The sequence below is a fragment of the Gopherus flavomarginatus genome, chromosome 9 (assembly GCF_025201925.1).
Source record: "Gopherus flavomarginatus isolate rGopFla2 chromosome 9, rGopFla2.mat.asm, whole genome shotgun sequence".
In the NCBI taxonomy this organism is placed as follows: domain Eukaryota; kingdom Metazoa; phylum Chordata; order Testudines; family Testudinidae; genus Gopherus; species Gopherus flavomarginatus.
This window is the reverse complement of record NC_066625.1, coordinates 54,205,245-54,229,488: the sequence shown is the minus strand read 5'-3', so window position 1 is coordinate 54,229,488 and position 24,244 is coordinate 54,205,245. Positions and strand designations below refer to the sequence as shown.

Here is a 24,244-nt window from a genome sequence, read left to right as displayed (position 1 = left end):
CCATGTCAAATCAGGGGGAAAAGAGTAACATCCACACGGAGCAAGGCCCAATCACAATGGGGCTCTGAGACAGCAGTGCTGCTGCTGCTTCATATTTAACCCTTCTCTTGCTTCACTCTTCCTATAGTTACTATTTTATTGTGGTAGCACCTAGAAACTCCAGTCAAAGATCAGAGCCCCACTGTACTAGTCGCTGTACAGACAAACATAAAGGAAACAGATTCTGCTTCAGAGAGCACTCAGTCTACATCTCAGACATCAACATCACTCTGCATGCCAGTACAGACTTCCCCATCCCATTCACCACAAGGCATCTGTGAATCTCAGGAACAGTTAGAAAAACTTCCTGAAATTTTTACCCTGGTGACTATGCTGCATTGAACAACCCCGGCCAAAGTCCCATAGAATAGACTAGATGAGGCCAGATAGGCCTTTCTCGCTCCAGCCTTTGTAACTCTGATCATTCTGGTTTACCCAGAGGCTGCTCTGGAAATTCTCTGTGTGACAGACATGGTGATTTCCTGCAATATCCTGGGCAAACCTTGCTGAATTAAGTTAAACCTTATTGAATTAAGGTTAAGTATCTTTGGAGCCCACTGTATTAAAAACGCAAAATGTGGGATTCACTAGGGTGAAGACTTGTAAACCTTGGGAAGTGTTGTGAACTTCAAAGGACTATTTTAAACAAAGTTAAGTGGGGTTCCTAGGAAGTATCTGGGCGAAAGTGTATAGGTTACAGTTCAGTGCAACTGCTGCCGCATTCCTCCTTTATGTTCGAGCAAAGGAAACCCACTGTCAGGTTTCCAGATTTGTAGCCACCACCTCTCTTGGATGGAGACACACGTCTCTCTCCCTCCTGACCGGGGTTTTTCCAGACTGCACAGCTCTCTGCCTACACTGTGAGTTCCCCAGCAAGTCAGACTGCCTAAGCTAGCCTGCTTTGCTTTTGCCTCAGAGGCAATAAACAGTGTAATTACCGATAGGTATAAATTACAAAACAACTTGTCCTCAGCAAGCACATTTATTCTTAAGGTGAAAGCACTACAGAGAAAACGTATTTAAAAAGTAAAAGAAACTACACATATGCGGCATATTAATCAGCTTACCGGAGATCATCTCATTTCCAACAAGGGCTCTGACACGTGGCTGGTCCTTCAAACTCCACCATGGGGGTTTTCTGTGGTCACAAGTTCATATCAACTGTTAGCTCAGAACAAGCACACCCTGAATCTGATTGTCACCACTTTACACAGTTTGGGTCTTTGATCTACAGAGACCGTAAATACCCAAGTACCCAGACAGTGGTCCCCTCCTCGGGATGAAGCTTCAAAAGGCTGGCTCTCTGTACAGCTGGAAGTGGTCATTTGCATTTACCAATCTGCAGGTATTTTCTAGAAGCCCACTTATATTTGTTTGTCTGGCACATTGCTTAAAATATGCTTCTCTGAAGCATATTTTAAGCAATGTGCCAGACAAATTAAGCAATTTAAGCTTAATTTTTAAGCAATTTAAGCATTGCTTAAAAATTGCTTCTCTGAAGCTCATAACACTTCCCAAGGTTTACACTGGCCATGTCTCCCCCAGAAGAACTTACATACAATCCCACAATAACACACAAACTTCACATTTTAAATACAATAGACTGTAAACATACTTAAAAGGTTAACTTAATCCAATCAGGTTTGTCCTGGATATTGCATGAAATTGCTATATCTGTCACACTCTGACCTCGATGGAGCATCTGAGCTGGTAAAATGTCAAGAGAAGCAGCAAATGAGATGAGGTGTCTTACCTCCAGAGGCCAGGCACGACCACAGGCCAGTGAGAGGTGTGCATCAGGGCTACAAACTGCTCACTCTATGAGTCACACACAACCACAACAGAGAGGCAGCATCCGGAATAACTAGTGCTCCCCACCCTTCCAAAAGTAGGGCTTAAAAACTAAAAAGAGAATATTCTCTTTTTAGTTTTTAAGTACATTAAAGAGTCTTACCTTCTTTTTAAAGTAACTTTTTGTATTTAACTCTTCTGGAGTCAGATATAATGCAAGCAGAAGCTATACAGGCTCCTCTCACACAACTCTGTCAATGCACCTCAATCCTGACCTGCAACATCCCTTGCCCACCTCTACCAATGTATCTTAATCCTGATCTGCAGCATTCCCTGGTATTTCAGTACTGCAAGCCATACGGCCCAGCAGGGCCGGTGCAAGGATATTTTGCGACCTAGGCGAAACTTCCACTTTGCACCTCCCCACCCCCAAAAAATCACATACATTATACATGTATACATTTAAATCAACCCGGGGCTCCCAGCTGCAGAGGTGGCTGGGAGCCCGCAGGGCTCACAGGCAAATTAAAGGGCCCAGAGCAGTGACTGCTGTGGAGCTCCGGGCCCTTTAAATCCCCATCGCAGCTCCAGCTGGGATTTAAAGGGCTCAGGGGCTGGGGCCGGGATTTAAAGGGCTCGGAGCTCCTGCAGCTGGAGGGAGCTCCAAGCCCTTTAAATCCCGGCCCCAGCCTGGCCGCCAGAGCCGCGGGCAGGATTTAAAGGGCTCTGGGCTCCCCGTAGCAGTGGGGAGCCCAGAGCCCTTTCAATCCCAGCCACGGAAGCCGGTGCAGTCCGGCACGGCATACTGGCTCTTGCTGGTACGCCATACCGGATCTTACCGCCTTACTTTCATCTCTGGTGGAGTCTGAGCCGAATCTCTGCTGTCACGCCTGTCGCCGGGCTTGTGCCACATGAGCACTAAGCGGAGCTCTGCCCAGCCGCCGGCACCCCCACCGGCAATGACAATAATTGCATGGAGGGGCTGCTGCGCTGGGAGAAGGAGTCTGAGCCGCACGTGTCAGTGTGCTGCTGGCAGTCCGGCCCAGGAACGGTGTAAAAAACAAAAATAAAAAAAATTTAGGAACACCACTTTTTGGCACCCCAGGCAACTACCCAGTTTGCCTTAATGGTAGCACCGGCCCTGCGGCACACTCAATGCACCTCAATTCTGAGCAGCAGCCCCTCTGCTATTCCAGACCTGGGCACCAACAGAGCTCTGCCAATGCACTACAATGATCTCTGAAACGACTGGAAAGCTTTCTGTTCATTCCCACTAACATGCCTTTCTATGAAGGAAAGCAACATATGCTTGTGGGTGCAAAAACAGAGGACTGCTCCCATAGTGATGAGCCGGTCTTCTTGTACTCACTCACGGTATGTCTACACTACAAAATTAGGCTGAATTTATAGAAGTCGATTTTTTAGGAAGCAGTTTTATACTGTCGATTGTGTGTGTCCCCACTAAGCGCATTAAGTCGGCAGAGTGCGTCCACAGTACCAAGGCTAGCGTCAACTTCCAGAGCATTGCACTGTGGGTAGCTATCCCATAGTTTCCACAGTCTCCGCCACCCATTGGAATTCTGGGTTGAGCTCCCACTGCCTGATGGGGCAAAAACATTGTCGTGGGTGGTTTTGGGTACATGTCATCAGTCACCCCTCCCTCCGTGAGAGCAACAGCAGACAATCATTTCGCACCTTTTTTTCCACGCAGACGCCACACCATGGCAAGCATGCAGCCCGCTCAGCTCAGCCACCACTGTTGCGTCCCGGGTGCTGTCGGCAACAGACTGTGCAGTAGGGCTGCAAACCATCATCACGCATACGCTGCCACTCTGGTCTCCTGCAGACGCCATACCACGGAAAGCATGGAGCCTGCTCAGATCACAGCAGCAGTTATAAGCACTGTAAACACCTCATGCATTATCCTGCAGTATGTGCAGAACCAGAATCTGCAAAAGCAGGTGAGGAGGCAACAGCAACGCGATGATGAGAGTGATGAGGACATGGACACAGACTTCTCTCAAAAGTAGGGGCCCTGGCAATTTGGACATCATGGCGGCAATGGGGCAGGCTCATGCCGTGGAACGCTGATTCCGGGCCTGGGACACAAGCACAGACTGGCGGGACCGCATAGTGTTGCGGGTCGGATGATTCCCAGTGACTGTGAAACTTTCGCATGCATAAGGGCACTTTCATGGAACTTTGTGACTTGCTTTCCCCCGCCCTGAAACGCAAGAATACCAAGATGAGAGCAGCCCTCACAGTTCACAAGCGAGTGGTGATAGCCCTGTGGAAGCTTGCAATGCCAGACAGCTACCGGTCAGTTGAGAATCAATTTAATAGAATCATAGAAGTGTAGGACTGGAAGGGACCTTGAAAGGTCACTGAGTCCACGGCCCTGCCTTCACAGCAGGACCAAGTACCATCCCTGACAGATTTTTGCCCAGATCCCTAAATGGCCCCCTCAAGAATTGAACTCACAACCCTGGGTTTAGCAGGTCAATGCTCAAACCACTGAGCTATCCCTCGCTGACGGGAAACTGTTTTTGTGTGTTCACACTGTCAGCTCCCTGTGCAATAGCATGTTCACACTTGTGGCACTTGCAGCGGTATTCAGAGCAGTGCAGTCTGGGCAGCTATCCCACAGATCATCTCTTCCTCTTCTGCCACTAAGAGTTGTGGGAAGGCAGCAGGGGTACTGGGGCATCCTGGGTCCTCTTTCAATGTCCCAGGATGCATTGCTTTGCATCCCAGCAATCCCTGTGCTTCCGTCTAGATTTGGCGCCATCTTTCAAAGCTCTGTATCTTCAGTCTGCAGGAACGGATCCCACACTGTTGACCAATATGCTGCTTGCTCTCACTAACACATCACGAGTGGCAGTGGAGTTATTCCTTAAACTACAAAGGCAAGATGACATTGATCTCACCACACGTAGTAGCTACAACACGAGATTGCTTGTTTCCTGAGCCCAAACGGAGCGTTCCATTGTTGTCAGCACCTCCATGAATGCCACAAGCACTGAGTGGTGGGATCACGTTGTGATGCACATCTGGGATGACGAGAAGTGGCTGCAGAACTTCGGATGAGGAAAGCCATTCATGGGACTGTGTGATGAGCTCACCCCAGCACAAAGACACAAGAGTGAGAGCTGCCCTGTTGTTGGAGAAGCACATGGCAATTGCACTGTGGAAGCTGGCTACTCCAGACTGCTACTGATTGGTCGCTAACCAGTTTGGATTGGGAAAATCGACAGTTGGACTCATGTTAATGCAAGTGTGCAGAGCCATTAATCATATCCTGCTCTGAAAGACCATGACTCTGGGCAACATGCGTGACAATGTGGACGGCTTTGCCCAAATGGGCTTCCCTAACTGCGGAGGTGTGATAGATGGTACACGTATTTCAATTCTGGCACCAAACCACTAGCTACCGAGTACATTAATACATACATAAATACAGAGGGAGTATTTCTCAATGCTTCTCCAGGCACTTGTGGATCATAGTTGGCATTTCACGGACATTAACGCAGGCTGGTCCAGAAAGGTGCATGACATACGCATGTTTCAGAACACTGGCCTGTTGAGGAAGCTGCAATCAGGGACTTTCTTCCCGGAACAGAAGATCACCACAAGGGAAGTTGAAATCCTGGGAGACCCTGCCTAACCCTTAATGCCGTGGCTTATGAAGCCAGACACAGGGCACCTTGACAGCAACAAGGAGCGGTTCAACAACAGGATGAGCAAGTGCAGAATGATGGTTGAGTGTGCTTTTGGCTGTCTAAGGGCCTGCTGGCGCTGCTTATATGGGAGGCTCGACCTGGCTGATGACAATATTCCTATGTTTATAGACGTGCGCTGTACGCTCCATATTTGTGAAGGGAAGGGTGAAAGCTTCACTCAGGGTTGGATCGCTGAGGCTCAGTGCCTGGAGGCTATTAGAAGGGTGCAGGTGGGGCTATAAGAATCAGGGATACCTTGAGGCAGAAATTTGAAGCTGAAATCCACTAATATTTGTTGCTATGCTCAGGAGTGCAGTGCTTGTAATGCTAGGAAGTGACTGTGACTGGCGCAGACGATGCACTATGAAGGTTTAAGAAAACTGCCTGTTGCTTTGCAGGCCTCTGTTTGCTTTCACAATTAATGGAATAAAGATTGCTTTCAAACCAAAACAATTCTTTTATTTAAAAAAAAAAAAAACCCACAACAATTGGAGGAGAGAGACTAACAAAAAACACATCAAGACTGTGGAGGATGGGGAAAGGGAGGGTCCCAGGAGGAGGTGGGGTCCTGGGATGGTTAAAGATTTGTGTATGTCCAGGTATCATATGCAACCTTGTCCTTTGGAGTACAGTGCAGTGGGTACTGTACTTCAGCAGGGCTAAACTGCAGAAGGACGGGTGTTGAGTGCAGTGGGTACTGGGAGACCACAGGGCTGGACTGTGACAGGGCAGCAGTGGAATGCAGCAAGTACAGACTGGAGCCAAGAGGTTGATAACACTGTGTTGGCGGTGTCTGAGAGGTGGCGGGGTGCACAGGTAAGAGTTTTACGACAGCAGCTGCAGGGGAGGGCAGGCGCGGAGCTACTCGGTTTGTAGTGCTAATAGCGCTTGAAGCGTGTGCGCTTGGAGCTCCATAACTTTTAAGAGCAGCTCCGGGGCTTCGTTCTGGTGCGCCACGTTCTCCTTTCAGTCCCTCTTCTTGCTGTCCCACCACTCGTTCAGTTCTTGTTTTTCGGCCGCAGAGTGCATCGGGACATCGTGCAAAAAGTCCTCTTTAGTCCTTTATGGCCGCTTTCTAATTCTACACAGCCATTCAGCCGGCGACGATAAAGAGGGAGGCTGGTCTCCCAAGGTCATCTCTGTGAAGCCAAAATGCAACACTTCAAAGAAGCAGTATTGTTTGCAACACACAGAACACTGATTCAGTGATTTAAAACACAGCCAGTATTCACACACCTGTCACTAACTGGCTGACCCCAGGCAAACACACATGAGCCACAGGACCCCCAAAATGGTGAGTAACCACAGAGGCAGGGGAAATCAGTGTTCCAAGACCGTACTGTACACTGGGCATGTGGCTCTTGGGGAGAGCCAGCATGGGGGGGGGGCCTTATAATCATTCCTGTCCCCCCATTTTCCACAAGCTGTGTTCATTATGGAAGATATTTTGCTGCTGAGGGTGAGCAGGGGATCAAGGAACGGTCTTCTCCAAGACTGTGGCTTCCACCCTGGCCCTTATGCGGCTTGCCTGTGTGCAGCAATGGTCCTGCCCCAGTGACGGCAGAGTGGCGTGGAAAAGTTACCCTTAATAAGGCAAGAAACAATGCAGCTCTGCCAAAGAATCTACGGCAGAGGATTGCCCCATATCTCCATGAGAGTTTTGTGGAGATCTCTGAGGCAGATTACTGTGAAGTGCGGGAGTCAATCAACACCCTATTCCGCCACTCAGACTAGGCATGTGGTGGTACGTGCATCATACAGACACAAGCCTGCTTTCAGCAACCCTCCTGCCCACAACAACTCGCTCTGGCGATTCCCAAAATCAAAGCCACTTACCAGGGGCCTCCTCTCCTGTTTGTACTCCACCAAGCTCCAACAGCTGTGACTGGCTTGCCTCCTCTGGGGTAGAGAAGAGCTCCTGGCTGCATGCATCTCTGACCTCCGAGTCGTCGTCCACCTCTGGGTCCTCCCGCTCCAATCCACATCCTCGTCCAAGATTTCCTCCTCCTGGCTTGTTCCACTCTCGACTGGCATGCAAGCCATTGAAGTATCCATAATGGCCTTCACAGTGGAGGTGGGATTGCTACCGAGTATTGCGTCCAGCTCTTTGTAGAACCAGCAGCTCATGGGCACAGCACCGGAGCAGCAGTTTGCCTCCTGCGCCTTGTGGTAGGCATTCCGCAGCTCCTTCACTTTGACCCTGCACTGCAATGTGTCCAAGTCATGGCCCCTTTCTATCATGCATCGTGAAATCTGTTGTGACAAAGTTCCTCCTCTATCTTGGTGGGTCCTGCGCTTATTGGCAGATTTGTTTGCCTCAGAGATTCACCATGTGGGTCAGGGAACAGCCCAGAGACCTTCCCCTCTAGTAGAATCCACAGTCCAGGTCTATTCCTCCTGTGTCTGATCAGGAGTTGGGAGGTTTGGGGGGAACCCGGGCCCGCCCTCTACTCCAGGTTCCAGCCCAGGGCCCTGTGGACTGCAGCTGTCTAGAGTGCCTTCTGGAATAGCTGCACGACAGCTATAACTCCCTGGGCTACTTCCCCATGGCCTCCTCCCAACACCTTCTTTATCCTCACTACAGGACCTTTCTCCTGGTGTCTGATAAAGCTTGTACTCTTCAATCCTCCAGTAATACACCTTCCCACTCTCAGCTCATAGTGCCTCTTGATCCCAGCTCCTCGCATGCATGCATGCTACAAACTGAAGTGAGGTCCTTTTTAAATTCAGGTGCCCTGATTAGCCAGCCTACACTAATTGATTCTAGCAGTTTCTTCTTAAGTGGCTCCAGGTGTCCTAATTAGCCTGCCTGCCTTACTTGGTTCCAGCAAGTTCCTGCTTTTCTGGAACTGTCCCTGTTACCTTACCCAGGGAAAAGGGATCTACTTAATCTGGGACTAATATATCTGCCTTCTAACACTCTCCTGTATCCATCTGGCCTGACCCTGTCACACTGTCCATAAGTATCATAATTCCTACAGCTGGAGAGCCGCTGGGAGTGGACAGACTCCTCTCTCCAAATGCTGATGAGGTCCAGCAGCTCAGCACTGCTCCAAGCAGGGGATCACCTGGTGCATGGAGCAGGCATGGTCACTTGGAAAGATGCGCTAAGACCACTGCACACATCACAGAGCAAATAGGAAGGGGACTTTCAAAATTCCCAAGGAGTTTAAGGGGTGGGGCAAGGCAGTAGAGCTCAAACTGACGGCCAGAGAGGTGAGAATAAGCATTGTGGGACACCCCCCAAAGGCCAAATCGCAGCGCTGTAATCGACCAGAGAGTCTACACTGGCACCATGGTGCTGTAGCCCCAGCGCAGAAAGCTGTATGCCTCTTGTTGGGGTAGGTTTTTTAAAGCGCTGCAACTGCGCAGTTTCTGCTTGCTAAGTGGCTTGGCAGCATGTACACCTCGGGAGTTACACCACAGAAAGCTGCTTTGCTGCGCAGAAACTTGCCAGTGTAGACAAGGCCTTGGTTTAACATCTCCTCTAAAGTACTGTACCTTTGATAAAACATCCCTCTCCCACAGTGCTGCACTAACTCACTACAGTTATTCTACACCGCAGCTGGGTGCAAAGCTCACTCCCAGCTGCAGTGTAGACATCTCAGAAGTGTCCAGGCCCTGAAATGGGACTTCCGCCCACATTATCTGACTTGACCCTTCCCTAAATCCTTCATTATATGACTTGACCCTTCTTTAGCAGCTTCTATCTGAAGATGTCTCAGAGCACCTTGCAAACGTTAATGAACTAAGGACCTGTCTATACTGGAAAGTTTTGCACCGCTGTCACAACAAACATTCAATGTAGACACGGTGCACTGGTGTCAAAAGTGACACGCACCAGTTCAGTTTATGCTAGTGCAAGCCGCATTTTAGATTGGTGCAAGACACCTACATCACTAAGGTTTGCACCAGTCCAACTACATTGGTATGGCTACACCAGTACAAACAACCTCAGTGTAGACAATTGCATGTGGGTTATAGGAAAGCATTTTACAGAAGGAGAAGCTGAGGCACTGTAATGAGGTGGAGTGGCCTCCCACGGACCCGGAGGGGGAGGAGCCCCTCACTGAGCCCTGGTGGGCGGAACCAGGGCATGCTCACCCCTCCCGCCAGAAGTCAGTGGGAGGGACAGGAAGTATAAAAGGTGGGTCTGGGCACTCAGTTGGGCTATAGCCACCAGAGGAGTCAGATGCCTCTTGCTTGCTCCCAAGCGGGGAGACTTTTGCAGGCCCTTGGGGAGCTGAGAACTGGCCAGAGCCGCATGCTGACCAGACCACACCACAGAGGAGCTGTCAGGACTATTGCAGGCCTGCTACTCTGACGATCTGACAATCTTCTACAGACTCAAGTACACCCCGAGGAGGAGTCAGGAAGTGGCCCAGGGACAGCTAACCCTAATGTGGTTCTTTGTTGCATGTTGCAGTCAGGATCCCCACTGACCTAGTGGCAGACCCTTCTGCCAGTTAGGGCCCTGGGCTGGGATGCAGGGTAGTGGGTGGGCCTGCGTTCCCCCTGCCAACCCAGCCCCTAGGGTGGCGGTCTCCTCCTCTCTAGGCTCAGTGGCCAGTGCTTGTCAGGCATCCGCCGGAGCTAGGATGCCCGAACTCCTGAACACAAGCCAAAGCTATAGACTCTCATTGCCCTGCCCTGAGTGAGCCAAACCTGAGCCGTTCTTTTTGGGTGACAGATCTGAGGAACTCTCTCAAATTGAGGTATCATTAGAGGAGGTTTTAGAACAAATTGATAAACTAAACAGTAATAAGTTTCCAGGACTTGACGGTATTCACTCAAGAGTTCTGAAGGAACTCAAATGTGAAATTGCAGGACTATTAACTGTCATCTGTAACCTATCATTTAAATCAGCTTCTGTACCAAATGACTAGAGGATAACTAATGTGACGCCAATTTTTAAAAAACGGCTCCAGAGGTGACCCTGGCACCTCAGGCCAATAAGCCTCACTTCAGTACCAGGCAAATTGGTTGAAATTATTATAAAGAACAAAATTGTCAGACACATAGATGAACAGAATTTGTTGGGAAATAGTTCACGTAGTTTTTGTAAAGGAAATCATGCCTCACCAATCTATTAGAATTCTTTGAGGGGGTCAAAAGGTATGCGGACAAAGGAGATCCAGTGGATATAGTGTATTTAGAATTTCAGAAAGCCTTTGACAAGGTGCCTCACTAAAGGCTTTTAAGCAAAATAAGCAGTCATGGGATAAGAGGGAAGGTTCTCTCACAGATTGGTAACTGGTTAAAAGATAGGAAACAAAGGGTAGGAATAAATGGTCAGTTTTCAGAATGGAGAGAGGTAAATAGTGGTGTCCCCCAGGGTCTGTATTGGGCCCAATCCTATTTAACATATTCATAAACGATCTGGAAAAAGGGGCAAACAGTGAGGTGGCAAAATTTGCAAATGATACAAAACTATCAACATAGTAAGGTCCCAGGCAGACAGCGAAGAGCTACAAAAAGATCTCACAAAACTAGGTGACTGGGCAACAAAATGGCAGATGAAATTTAATGTTGATCAAAGCAAAGTAATGCACATTGGAAAACATAATCCCAAATATTCATATACACCTCTACCTCAATATAACGCTGTCCTTGGGAGCCAAAAAATCTTACCATCTTATAGGTGAAACCATATTATATTGAACTTGCTTTGATCCACCGGACTGCGCAAACCCACCCCCCCGAGCACTGCTTTACCGCGTTAGATCCAAATTCATGTTATATCAGGTGGCGTTATATCGAGGTAGCGGTGTACAATGATGGGGTCTAAATTAGCTGTTACCACTCAAGAAAGAGACCTTGGAGTCATTGTGGATAGTTCTCTGAAATCATCCACTCAGTGGCAGTCAAAAAAGTGAACAGAATGTTGGGAATCATCAAGAAAGGAATAGATAATAAAGCAGAAAATATCATATCGCCTCTATATAAATCCATAAATATTGCATGCAGATGTGGTCACCCCATCTCAAAAAAGATATATTGGAATTGGAAAAGGTTCAGAAAAGGGCAACAAAAATTATTAGGGGTATAGAACAGCTTCCATATGAAGAGAGATTAATGAGACCGGCACTTTTCAGCTTGGAAAAGAGGTGACTAAGGGGGGATATGATAGAGGTCTATAAAATCATGAGTGGTACAGAGAAAGTAAATAAGGAAGTGAACATAAGAACATAAGAACGGCCGTAGTGGGTCAGACCAAAGGTCCATCTAGCCCAGTATCCTGTCTACCGACAGTGGCCAATGCCAGGTGCCCCACAGGAAGTGAAACTAATAGGCAATGATCAAGTGATCTCTCTCCTGCCATCCATCTCCATCCTCTGATGAACAGAGGCTATGGACACCATTCTTTACCCTTCCTGGCTAATAGCCATTTATGGACTTAGCCACCATGAATTTATCCAGTTCCCTTCTAAACATTGTTATAGTCCCAGTCTTCACAACCTCCTCAGGCACGGAGTTCCACAAGATGGCTGTGCGCTGTGTGAAGACGACCTTCCTTTTATTTGTTTTAAACCTGCTACTTACTAATTTCATTTGGTGACCCCTAGTTCTTGTATTATGGGAATAAGTAAATAACTTTTCCTTATCCACTTTCTCCACATCACTCATGATTTTATATACTTCTATCATATCCCCCCTTAGCCTCCTATTTTCCATGCAGAAGAGTCCTAGCCTCTTTAATCTTTCCTCATATGGGACCCTCTCCAAACCCCTAATCATTTTAGTTGCCCTTTTCTGAACCTTTTCTAGTGCTAGAATATCTTTTTTGAGGTGAGGAGACCACATCTGTACATAGTATTCGAGATGTGGGCGTACCATGGATTTATATTAGGGCAATAATATATTCTCAGTCTTATTCTCTATCCCCTTTTTAATGATTCCTAACATCCTGTTTGCTTTTTTGACTGCCTCTGCACGCTGCGTGGACATCTTCAGAGAACTATCCACGATGATGCCAAGATCTTTTTCCTGATTTGTTATAGCTAAATTAGCCCTCATCATATTGTATGTATAGTTGGGGTTATTTTTTCCAATGTGCATTACTTTACATTTATCCACATTAAATTTCATTTGTCATTTTGTTACCCAATCACTTAGTTTTGTGAGATTTTTTTTGAAGTTCTTCACAATCTGCTTTGGTCTTAACTATCTTGAGTAGTTTAGTATCATCTGAAAACTTTGCCACCTCACTGTTTACCCCTTTTTCCAGATCATTTATGAATAAATTGAATAGGATTGGTCCCAGGACTGACCCTTGGGGAACACCACTAGTTACCCCTCTCCATTCTGAGAATTTACCATTAATTCCTACCCTTTGTTCCCTGTCTTTTAACCAGTTCTCAATCCATGTTCCCTTTTATCCCATGACAGCTTAATTTACGTAAGAGCCTTTAGTGAGGGACCTTGCCAAAGGCTTTCTGGAAATCTAAGTACACTATATCCACTGGATCCCCCTTGTCCACGTTTGTTGACCCCTTCAAAGAACTCTAATAGATTTGTAATACACAATTTCCCTTTACAGAAACCATGTTGACTATTGCTCAACAGTTTATGTTTTTCTACATGTCTGACAATTTTATTCTTAACTATTGTTTCGACTAATTTGCCCGGTACTGACATTAGACTTACCGATCTGTAATTGCCAGGATCACTTCTAAAGCCCTTTTTAAATATTGGCATTACATTAGCTATCTTCCAGTCATTTGGTACCGAAGCCAATTTAAAGGACAGGTTACAAACTTTAATTAATAGTTCTGCAACTTCACATTTGAGTTCTTTCAGAACTCTTGGGTGAATGCCATCTGATCCCGGTGACTTGTTAATGTTGAGTTCATCAATTAATTCCAAAACCTCCTCTAGTGACACTTCAATCTGTGACAGTTACTCAGATTTGTCACCTACTAAAGCCAGCTCAGGTTTGGGAATCTCCCTAGCATCCTCAGCCATGAAGTCTGAAGCAAAGAATCCATTTAGTTTCTCCGCAATGAGTGTTATATCAAGTGTTATTTACTCCTTCTCATTATACAAGAACAAGGGGCCACCAAATGAAGTCAATAGGTACACCTCTACCCCGACATAACGCTGTCCTCGGGAGCCAAAAAATCTTACCACCTTATAGGTGAAAACTGCGTTATATCAAACTTGCTTTGGCCTCGAGCATTTCCATTATTAATAGCCAGCAAATATGACTGGTCCTGCCCCTATCTGACCCCACCTACATCCCGCCCCCTGACTGACCCCTCAGAACCCCCAACCCATCCAAACCCCCCGCTCCTTGTACCTGACTACCCCCTCCAGAGACCCCCTGCCCCTAACCACCACTCCCAAGACCCCACCCCCTATCTAAGCCCACTTGCTCCTTGTCCCCTTACCGCCCCCTCCAGAGAACCCCCCAACTCTAATCACCCCCAGGACTCCCACACCCTATCCAATGCCCCCGTTCCCTGTCCCCTGACCGCCCCTCCTCCAGAACCTCCGAACCATCCAACCCCGCTGCTCCCTGTCCCCTGACCGTCCCCCCGAGACCCTCTGTCCCTTATCCAACCTCTCAGCCCCAGCCCGGCACCCTTAACACACCACTCAGAGCAGAGTGTCAGAGCCAGACACACTGACGCGCTGATCCACCAGAGTACGCAGCCCCACCCTCCAGAGTGCTGCTTTACCGCGTTATATCCGAATTCGTGTTATATCGGTTTGCATTATATTGGGGTAGAGGTGTAGCAGGTTTAAAACAAACACAAGAAAGTATTTTTTCATGCAACATAATGTCAACCTCTGGAACTCCTTTCCAGAGGGTGTTATGAAGGTCAATACCATAACGGGGTTCAAAAGGGAGCTAGATAGATTCATGCAAGATATTAGCTATGGCTATTAGCCAGAATGGGTGGAAATGGTGTCCCTAGCCTCTGTTTGCCAGAAGCTGGGATTGGGTGACAGGGCATGGATCACTTGATGATTACCTGTCTGTTCATTCCCTTTGGGGCACCTGCCTTTGGCCACTGTCAGAGGACAGGATACTGGGCTTGATGAACCTTTGGTCTGACCCAGTATGGCCATTCTTATGTTCTTATGACTAAGGGCCTGGCCTCCCTACCTGTATTTTGTTGCTGGGCCCTTACCACAGGCCTGAGCTACAGACTTGAGCAGTAGACTGTTGTCACCCCACTAATGCCCCACAGTAGGAGACAAATAGACACATAATGAGGCGGAGTGGCCTCCCACGGACCTGGATGTGGGGAGCCACCGCCGCTAAACCACAACAGGCACAGAGAGGTATAGTGACTCACCTAAGGTCACAAGAATGAGTCAGTGGCAGAGCCAGGAATAGAACCCAGATCTCAGTCTCGCAGCCCTAATCATAAGATGATAAGAATAGGACAGAGCAACTCATTCATGCAGCACAAACTGCTGCCTCTGGCTGCCAAAATACAATTTGGAACTATTTTTCACCACACAGGCCATCTGTTTTGATTGGCTGGATTTCATGTTATGATCCAGGACTAAGAAGAAAGGCTGTTCAGTACCATAGTCTCCAATCAGAAATCCTAACTAGTATTTAATTACAAGAGGAAAATGAATAGGAGGGATCCATCCAAAACAGCAAAATGCTAAAGTTGTAAATGAGATAGAACTCTGCAGTGAAACTGGGCACAGATGAACTTTTTCTCCTGGTGCTCAGGCATCGGATCTGAGGCTGGGAATCTAGAACTTCTATTACACTCCGTGTGATGTATAATAAGCCTGGGAAATTCAGTGGTGCCGGAGGTTATTGAGTCATATGCTGAAGGTAGATTTTAAACAAGGCTGGATAATTTTATGACTATTAATAATGTCTGTAGATTTGCAGGCTAAGATAATGACAGGGGATAATCAAGCTGCTGCCCTCTAAGTTGGGTAAGGCATAATGATTGTATAACATCTGCACCCACAGCTCTTCAGTGGTTTCCTACCCACTTCCAGCTGCTATTCAGGGAGATGGGGATAGCTCTTAAGTCCTGAGTGGTCAGAAACCACCTTTTATCCTACACGCCTTCCCTCGTCCATCTGGGTGTCATGTGTTTCTCTGGCATAGCGAGGGCAACCTTTGTTTTAATACTTGGTTTCCAATGTAGTTGAGACCATGTAATTTGGGAACTGTGCTACAGTCCCAGGTCATCACAAACAAAATGTGACAACATACAGATGCTCCCTAACTGTGCAGGAAAATTGCACTGGCACATTTCGACCTATAGTGTAGAGGTAGTGTGACCGAGAGACCCAGATACAGGAAGTGACCAGTCCTTACCTAGACCCAGCAGTCTTAGAAGCACATGGGATCCAGTGGTTGGGTCTTCTCACAACATACTGATGCCTGTCCAGAGAGGGGAACTGGGCCAGGTTGTGGCACTACCCATTAACAATCTTTCCTTTCTTCCACACTTAGTCGTTCCTGTTTATTTAGACTGTAAGCTCTAGGACAGCGCCTGTCTATTATGTGTTTGCACAGTGCCTACCAGAATGAGGCTATGATATTGGTTGGGACCACTAAACAGTACTGTAATAATAATAAATACCACCATCACCGCTATCCAGAGCGGGCAACATATTATTTGCATGTTTTTAATACTCTGTACTTGGATTCAAAGGCTCTGTAAAAGTGAATGAAATCAGTCCATCAGCCTCATGCTGAAAAACTGATCACTTGCACGGGACCAGGAAGGAATTCTTTGACTACACCCAATCCAGCATCTGCACAACTGACCAAGTGCATTATGGAGGGAGAGGCTTTTGCCTTGCTCTGAAGTATCCACTATTGGCCATTTCTGGAAGACTAGGTCAACTGAATGAACAAACAAATCCTATATAAAAAGTGAAGCTGGCATGGGAATTAGGTGTCCCCAGCAACCACAGAGAATGGATCAGATGGGGTAGAAGAGGGATACTGACCTGCCATTCCTCAGCGTCACTGTAGAGGGTTACAGGAATCTCCTGGGGGTTGTAGAAATGTTTTGCCCTCTCGGTTGTTACCACACGCACTTTCAGCTAATGAGAGAAAAGGAGAAGGAGACACAAACAATTACCTTTCATAACATAAAAGCCCTGAGCCAGGCAAGGGAAGGAGGACCTGAGTGGCAAAGAGTTTTATATCAGGCCCTCACACCAAGACTTCATCCTACTACTCATATTTGCATAACCACTTCCAGTCACTGCTGAAAGGTCAGGCACCAACAGGTGCAATGCAAGCCAGATACTCATTTCTGTTCTTCACATGAGCAGGCTGGGCCTTAGTCATTTGGTTCCTAGCATATGTAAATAACCAAACAGCAGTTGGGCCAGTGAAGATGACCGAAACAGACAAAAGAGAGGTGTGGTTTAGAAAAGAGGGCTGCCAGGAAAAACAAAGCTCCATACAAGATACTCGTTTGATCAAGAGATATGTATGGAAAGAGGGTGTGAAAGTGCCTGGCTCTGGAAGGCCCTATTAACCAGGGCACCTCATGGCCGTGGACAAGAAGACACCATAAGAAAACTTTTTGTTTCCTAGGGCTATTTCTGTCTGGCAGGATTTTTGTTCATCGGTCTATGTCTAACTACACCTGCTGCATTTGCAACCAAACTGCATGCAAACAGTCTGTCTACCATGTGAAATTATGGGTGTAACTCAATGGTTTTAACTACAAGGAGGCTTTTCTCAAATTCTCTGGCTGCTGTCCTACAACCAATGAGGATGCACACTTACTACCGATTATGGAGTGTGATGCTGGCATACCAGGTGCCAGCTCATGCCGAGATCCCCATGCCTCAACTGAATACTTACAAATATATGGTTGAAATCAGCCAGGCTTACCTGTGTGTTAGTATTGTTAAAATAAGTACTAGAATAAGAATGCATTTAGTGTTTAGATTTTATGAAATGCTTGTAAGTTGCTGCATTCATTAATCTCACTTATCATATCTGTATCCCATATCATAAGGTAATATTTGAGTGTTTTCACTGTAATCCTCTGCGTAAATCACCAGATGGAAGAGAGACATTAACTAGTGTAAAGTGATTATCTCCAACAGAAAGTGGCCAACAAGGAAGGCCCATCAACAGCAGATAGACTAGAGTGGAACACTGAAGAGGACAAAAGACTTTGTTCGGTACTGATGATGGCCAGTATATGCTAGCACTTCCTGCCATTATGTTCACCAGAATTTGAAGAAAACCTCTGTGTAGGCACATCCATAGCAATATACTTGATTATAGGCTAAGTGTACTCATCATGCTAGCTGCTATACACCTCTGTTGTCACCAAAAGCTGCTGACCATCTCCAACAGCAGCAGTTGAGACTTGGGAACAGGTTAACCTATCTCCCCAACAGTGACTGTTTTATAGTCTGTTTTATCTTCCTAGCAATGACAATTCTAGGCTCATCTTCTTCCACTCTTGTTACCTATGATGACCTGGGGCAGTGGAAAATTCCAGCTCCCAAACTTCAGGGTCTTTGATCACTTTTGCTGTTTATTTCAGAATCTAAGGAGAGCTGGTCTACATATAGAAATTTACATGTATATACCATGCAGGTATATTTATACCGATACAGGTGGAGCAGTACATCATACTGGATTGACAGTTTTATTCTGGAATAAAAGTGATTTTTTCCAGTTTAGTTTATGTTGCTTTGAAAGTGGCAATGTCAAAGCATAGTTGGGGCACGTACCTGTGAACTGCAATCTAACAAGCAAGCAGCTAGCTGGAGTCAGCCAGCACTAACTGAGTGCATGTCTTTCAGCTCTTCCTCCTCCAGGCTGGGTTCTGTGGTTGCTTGTTCTCCACAGCAGGGCACTATCCAGTTATTCTGCATCAGACTCTGGGACATTATGCTCTTTCTGCAATGTTTCTTCATTTTCCATAGCTTTCATTTGAAATTACACACCTTTCTGGCCCTTTCCAGTGTCATAATCATTTTCAGAACAACAACCACAGTTTCCCCATTAACCTCACTTTGCACAAAACTGTTTCCAACCAAACAGCGGCAGCAAAGGTGCTAACCGCACTATCTGCTACCCCATTTGCCTCAATGAGGTGTTTACCTCAGAGCCTCCACAGCCTATTTAAATGCTGATTTTATACATACATATCTTCCTTCTGTATTTTCCACTACATGCATCCGATGAAGTGAGCTGTAGCCCACGAAAGCTTATGCTACAATAGATTTGTTAAGTATCAGAGGGGTAGCCGTGTTAGTATGAATCTGTAAAAGCAGCAAAGAGTCTTGTGGCACCTTATAGACTAACAGACATTTTGGAGCATGAGCTTTCGTGGGTGAATACCCCCTTCGTCGGATGCATGTAGTGGAAATTTCCAGGAGTAGGTATATATAAGCAAGCAAGAAGCAGGCTAGAGATAACGAGGTTAGTTCAATCAGGGAGGAGGAGGCCCTCTTCTAGCAGCTGAGGTGTGAAAACCAAGGGAGGAGAAACTGGTTTTGTAGTTGGCAAGCCATTCACAGTCTTTGTTTAATCCTGAGCTGATGGTGTCAAATTTGCAGATGAACTGAAGCTCAGCAGTTTCTCTTTGAAGTCTGGTCCTGAAGTTTTTTTGCTGCAGGATGGCCATCTTAAGACCTGCTATTATGCGGCCAGGGAGGTTGAAGTGTTCTCCTACAGGTTTTTGTATACTGCCATTCCTAATATCTGATTTGTGTCCATTTATCCTTTTCCGTAGAGACTGTTCAGTTTGGCAGATGTACATAGCAGAGGGACATTGCTGGCATATGATGGTGTATATTACATTGGTGGACGTGCAGGTGAATGAACCAGTGAGGGTGTGGCTGATCTGGTTAGGTCTTGTGATGGTGTCACTGGTGTAGATATGTGGGCAGAGTTGGCATTGAGGTTTGTTGCATGGATTGGTTCCTGAGTTAGAGTTACTATGGTGCAGTGTGCAGTTACTGGTGAGAATATGCTTCAGGTTGGCAGGTTGTCTGTGGCAGAGGACTGGCCTGCCACCCAAGGCCTGTGAAAGTGTGGGATCATTGTCCAGGATGGGTTGTAGATCCCTGATGATGTGTTGGAGGGGTTTTAGATGGGGACTGTATGTGATGGCCAGTGGAGTCCTCTTGGTTTCTTTCTTGGGTTTGTCTTGCAGTAGGAGGCTTCTGGGTACACATCTGGCTCTGTTGATCTGTTTCCTTATTTCCTCATGCGGGTATTGTAGTTTTGAGAATGCTTGGTGGAGATTTTGTAGGTGTTGGTCTCTGTCTGAGGGGTTAGAGCAGATATGGTTGTACCTCAGTGCTTGGCTGTAGACACTGGATCGTGTGGTGTGCCCGGGATGGAAGCTGGAGGCATGAAGGTAGGCATAGCGGTCAGTAGGTTTTCGGTATAGGGTGATGTTAATGTGACCATCACATATTTGCATCGTGGTATCTAGGAAATGGACCTCCCATGTAGATTGGTCCAGGCTGAGGTTGATGGTGGGGTGGAAGCTGTTGAAATCGTGGTGGAATTTTTCCAGAGTCTCCTTCCCATGGATCCAGATGATGAAGATGTCATCAATGTAGCGCAGACAGAGAAGGGGCGTGAGTGGATGAGAGCTGAGGAAGCGTTGTTCCAGGTCAGCCATAAAAATGTTGGCATATTGTGGGGCTATGCGGGTGCCCATAGCGGTGCCACTGATCTGGAGATATATATTGTCATCAAATTTGAAACAGTTGTGTGTGAGGATAAAGGCACAGAGATCAGCAACCAGTTGTGCTGTGGCATCATCAGGGATACTGTTCCTGACAGCTTGTATTCCATCAGTGTGTGGGATGTTTGTGTAGAGAGCCTCTACATCCATGATGACTAGGATGGTGTTTGTTAGTCTCTAAGGTGCCACAAGTACTCCTACTCTTTTTGACTTTATACAGTAACTGCATTCTTTAGGCTTGTCTACAAGGTGTCTCAATGTGCACCGGAGGGGTGTAAATTGTAGAGCATTCTAAAATGTTGTGCTGAAACTGCCCCATGTAGACCTGGCTGACACACTCTAAGGGCTTGGCTACACTTGAGAGTTACAGCGCTGGTGGTGGCTTTACAGCACTGCAACTCACTCCCCGTCCACACTGACAAAGCACATACAGCGCTGTATCTCCCTGGCTACAGCGCTGGTTGTACTCCACCTCGACGAGAGGAATAAAGAGAACAGAGCTGCTCTTGCAGCACTGGGGTGCCAGTGTAAACAGTGATTAATCTTACTACGCTGTAACTGACCTCCGGAACCTTCCCATAATGCTTTTAAGTAAAGATAACACTCTTTGTTTTGTTGTGAACTCGGGGTTCCCAGAGCTGCTTATCTAAAAAACAAACACAGCTACTCTTTGCTCGAGCAGAGGCAGGCAGGGGGATCCCTTTGGAATGTCCACAGCTAGTGTTTGCTTGAGGAGAGAAGCAGCCCAGCGGACGGCGGGGGGTGTGCGTTTTGGAGCAGCTGCTTATCTGGTCTGTGAGGAAAAAAACAAAGAAGGCTATTTGCATTTAGTGAATGAGAGAGGGGTGGGAAGGGGTAGGAACTTGCAAGGCAGGGAGCTGACACAGTGTCACCTCCAAAAATCCACTCTCTCTCTCTCTCTCTCTCCTCTCACCCTCGAACGCTCCCTGTCACACTCCACCCCATCACCCTCTTTTGAAAAGCACATTGCAGCCACTTGAACGCTGGGATAGCTGCCCATAATGCACCACTCCCAACAGCGCTGCAAATGCTGCAAATGTGGCCACACTGCAGCGCTGGTAGCTGTCAGTGTGGCCACACTGCAGCGCTTTCCCTACACAGCCGTATGAAGACAGCTGTAACTCCCAGCACTGTACAGCTGCAAGTGTAGCCAAACCCTAAAAGGTACTTAGCGTGTGTTGATGTAATCCCAATGTTAACATGTACTAGGGGTATGGCTACACTTACAGTTGTACAGCGCTGGGAGTTACAGCTGTCTTCGTACAGCTGTGTAGGGAAAGCGCTGCAGTGTGGCCACACTGACAGCTACCAGCGCTGCAGTGTGGCCACATTTGCAGCATCTGCAGCGCTGTTGGGAGTGGTGCATTATGGGCAGCTATCCCAGTGTTCAAGTGGCTGCAACGCCCTTTTCAAAAGAGGGGGGTGGGGTGGAGTGTGACAGGGAGCGTGGGGGAGACAGAGAGAGTGGATTTTTGGAGCTGACACTGTTCTCAGCTCCCTGCCTTGCAAGTTCTAAGGACTGGAAGATACACAGCACCAACCTGCAATCAATTTAAAAGTTTTGAGCCCTTCCCCCGCCCCTCTCTTATTCACTAAATGCAAATTATGCACTCCTAAATAGCCTTCAGACCACATAAGCAGCTGCTCAACACGGACTCCCCACCCCCGCCGCGTGACTTCTCTCTTCAAGCAAACAGCTGTGAACCTTCCAAAGCAATTCCCCTGCCTGCCTCCGATCAAGCAAACAGGAGCTGTGTTTGTTTTTTAGATAAGCAGCTCGGGTGAGCTCGGAGTTCAGCCATTCTTCCGGTTTGTTGTGAGCAGGCATTCTGGGATACCTCCTAATACCCTGGAGGCCAATAACAGCGCTTTTGGTGGCCACACTTGACGAGCAGCGCTGCATCACCAGCGCTGCAATCATTACACCCCAAGCAGACCAGGTGTACAGCCAGCGCTGCAGCCAGGGAGTTGCAGCGCTGGATGTGCCTTGCAGGTGTGGACAGCTACTAAGTTGCAGCGCTGTAAACCCACCACCAGCGCTGCAACTCTCCAGTGCAGCCAAGCCCTAGGAATCTTTTGGAGCAAGCTAGCATAACTGTGGCCAGATCTATACTATACACTTTAGCTAGAATACTAATATTGGATGAGATTTTTAATGACATTTCTATATTAATAAAAGCCTTGGCTTAACCACAAAATACTGGGTTCAAGGCAGGAATCACTGGGTGCACTTCTCCTTGTTCAGTAACTGGTATAGACTAGACCAGCAAAAGCACTGTTTTGCTGCTATAAGCTGCAACTACACTAAGGCTATGTCTACACTGCACTTTCAGCAGTAAAACTTTATTCAGTCGGAGTGTGAAAAAAAAAAAAACCCACTCCTGACCGACAAAAATTTTACTGACAAAAAGCACCGGTGTGGACGGTGCTTTATCAGCAGGAGACGCTCTCCCAACGACAAAGCTATCGCCCCTCGTTGGAAGTAGTTTTATTTTGTCGGCAGGAGAGCTTTTTTTCCTGGCTAATGAAGAGCGGTTACATTGCACACCTTATAGCGGCATGGCTGTAGCAACACACCTGTCACTCTAAGGTGCATAGTGTAGACATTCCCTTAGAGGGTTTGCTGGCATAGCTATAACTAAACTTTCTGTGTACACAAAGCCTACACTGGTTAGAGGTTTCATATATTAATTATTATTAGTATTGCCAATGTAGTTATACCAGTAAAAGCTCTAGTGTATAGGCAGTTATACCGATATAAAGGTGCCTTATAGCAATATAGTTTATTTCAGTTCCTGAACCAAAATAAGCTATATAGTGATATAAGAATTTTCATACTGATATAATTGTGTACACAACTAGAGTTTTTTTGCTGCTTTAACTGTACCAGTACAGGTAAGGCAGCAAACCTTTATAGTGTAGACAAGCCCTTCGAAACAAACACATAGCTGCAGCCAAGGCACTTTAAAAAACCATTCTCTTTCTGCCATTTCTTTCACAGATTTTAAGGACAAAAGGGACCATTCTGATCATCCAGTCTGACCTCCTGTATAGCAGAGAAGTGCACTCACTGATTTGTGCATTTAACCCAATATTTATAGTTAAGCTAGGGTGCATCTTTTCAAAAGACATTCAATCATGATTTTAAAATTCCAAGTGATGGAGAATTGTAACACATTCCTGGGTAAGCTGTTCCAATGATTAACTATTCCCACTGTTAAATTATTTTCTGCAGGGATAGGCTTGTTGCTTACTCATCCTAAGTGGGACTTTCATGTCCCTCTACCTAAAGTTGGAAAGAGATCAGTATTCCCTCCTTTCCATATATCTGCAACAGCCTTTGTTAGCCTTTATAACAGTTGTGTTGCTTGATTTTAGGGGAACAATATTATTATTTATATAAGTTAAATGGCTTGCCAATCGATCTGATCAGAAGATATGGTTCTTGTCCCAAAATCAGGCTACACAGAGTCTTGCAAGAACCCCTCCGGATGTATGACAAGGACACTTATGCTGAGAACACAATACAGCCGTAGAGACTTTTACTGACATAAGTGAAAAAGTAATCAAATGGAAAGTAATCAACCAGAATTAAAAAGGAAATAGTACTATTTTGGAGGTACACGTGGTATCCTTTACTATAAAACTTCCTAGATTAACACATACTCATCCTTCCTTGAGAACCTGATGGTAAGAGACAAAGGACCAGCCTCATTTCTGGCATGCCAAAAAGAGTCCGATGGTCCAGGTTCCTCAATGCTTGAGTGGAAGGTGAAAAATTGAGGGGAAACTAGAGAGCTAGAAAGCCAGGAAACTAAGCCAAAAAAGACGAAAAAACTAACCTAACCCTAATCAGGGTGGTTTGCCCTCTTATGTGCCCAACCTTCCATGTCCAATTTCTTCACTCACATCAAATCGGGGTGCTCATTCTCACATCTGTTATTTCTGGCCTGAATCAGTTTGGTGGTTATTTCCATGTTCTTTGTGGTGTACCTGTTA

At 46.6% G+C, this 24,244-nt stretch overlaps 1 protein-coding gene across 15 annotated transcripts in view; it reads right to left on the bottom strand.

Annotated features, from left to right (window-relative positions):
- Window positions 1-24,244, bottom strand: part of PPCDC (phosphopantothenoylcysteine decarboxylase) — a 96,267-nt gene that overhangs the window by 51,464 nt on the left and 20,559 nt on the right. For 13 of the 15 annotated variants that reach the window (XM_050968799.1, XM_050968796.1, XM_050968806.1 and 10 more), the window contains one exon: window positions 16,494-16,589. The exons of the other annotated variants lie outside the window; for them this stretch is intronic. In XM_050968799.1, coding sequence (XP_050824756.1) covers window positions 16,494-16,589 — 96 coding nt within the window. The remainder of the gene's footprint in view (window positions 1-16,493; window positions 16,590-24,244) is intronic. 15 annotated transcript variants of the gene reach the window in all.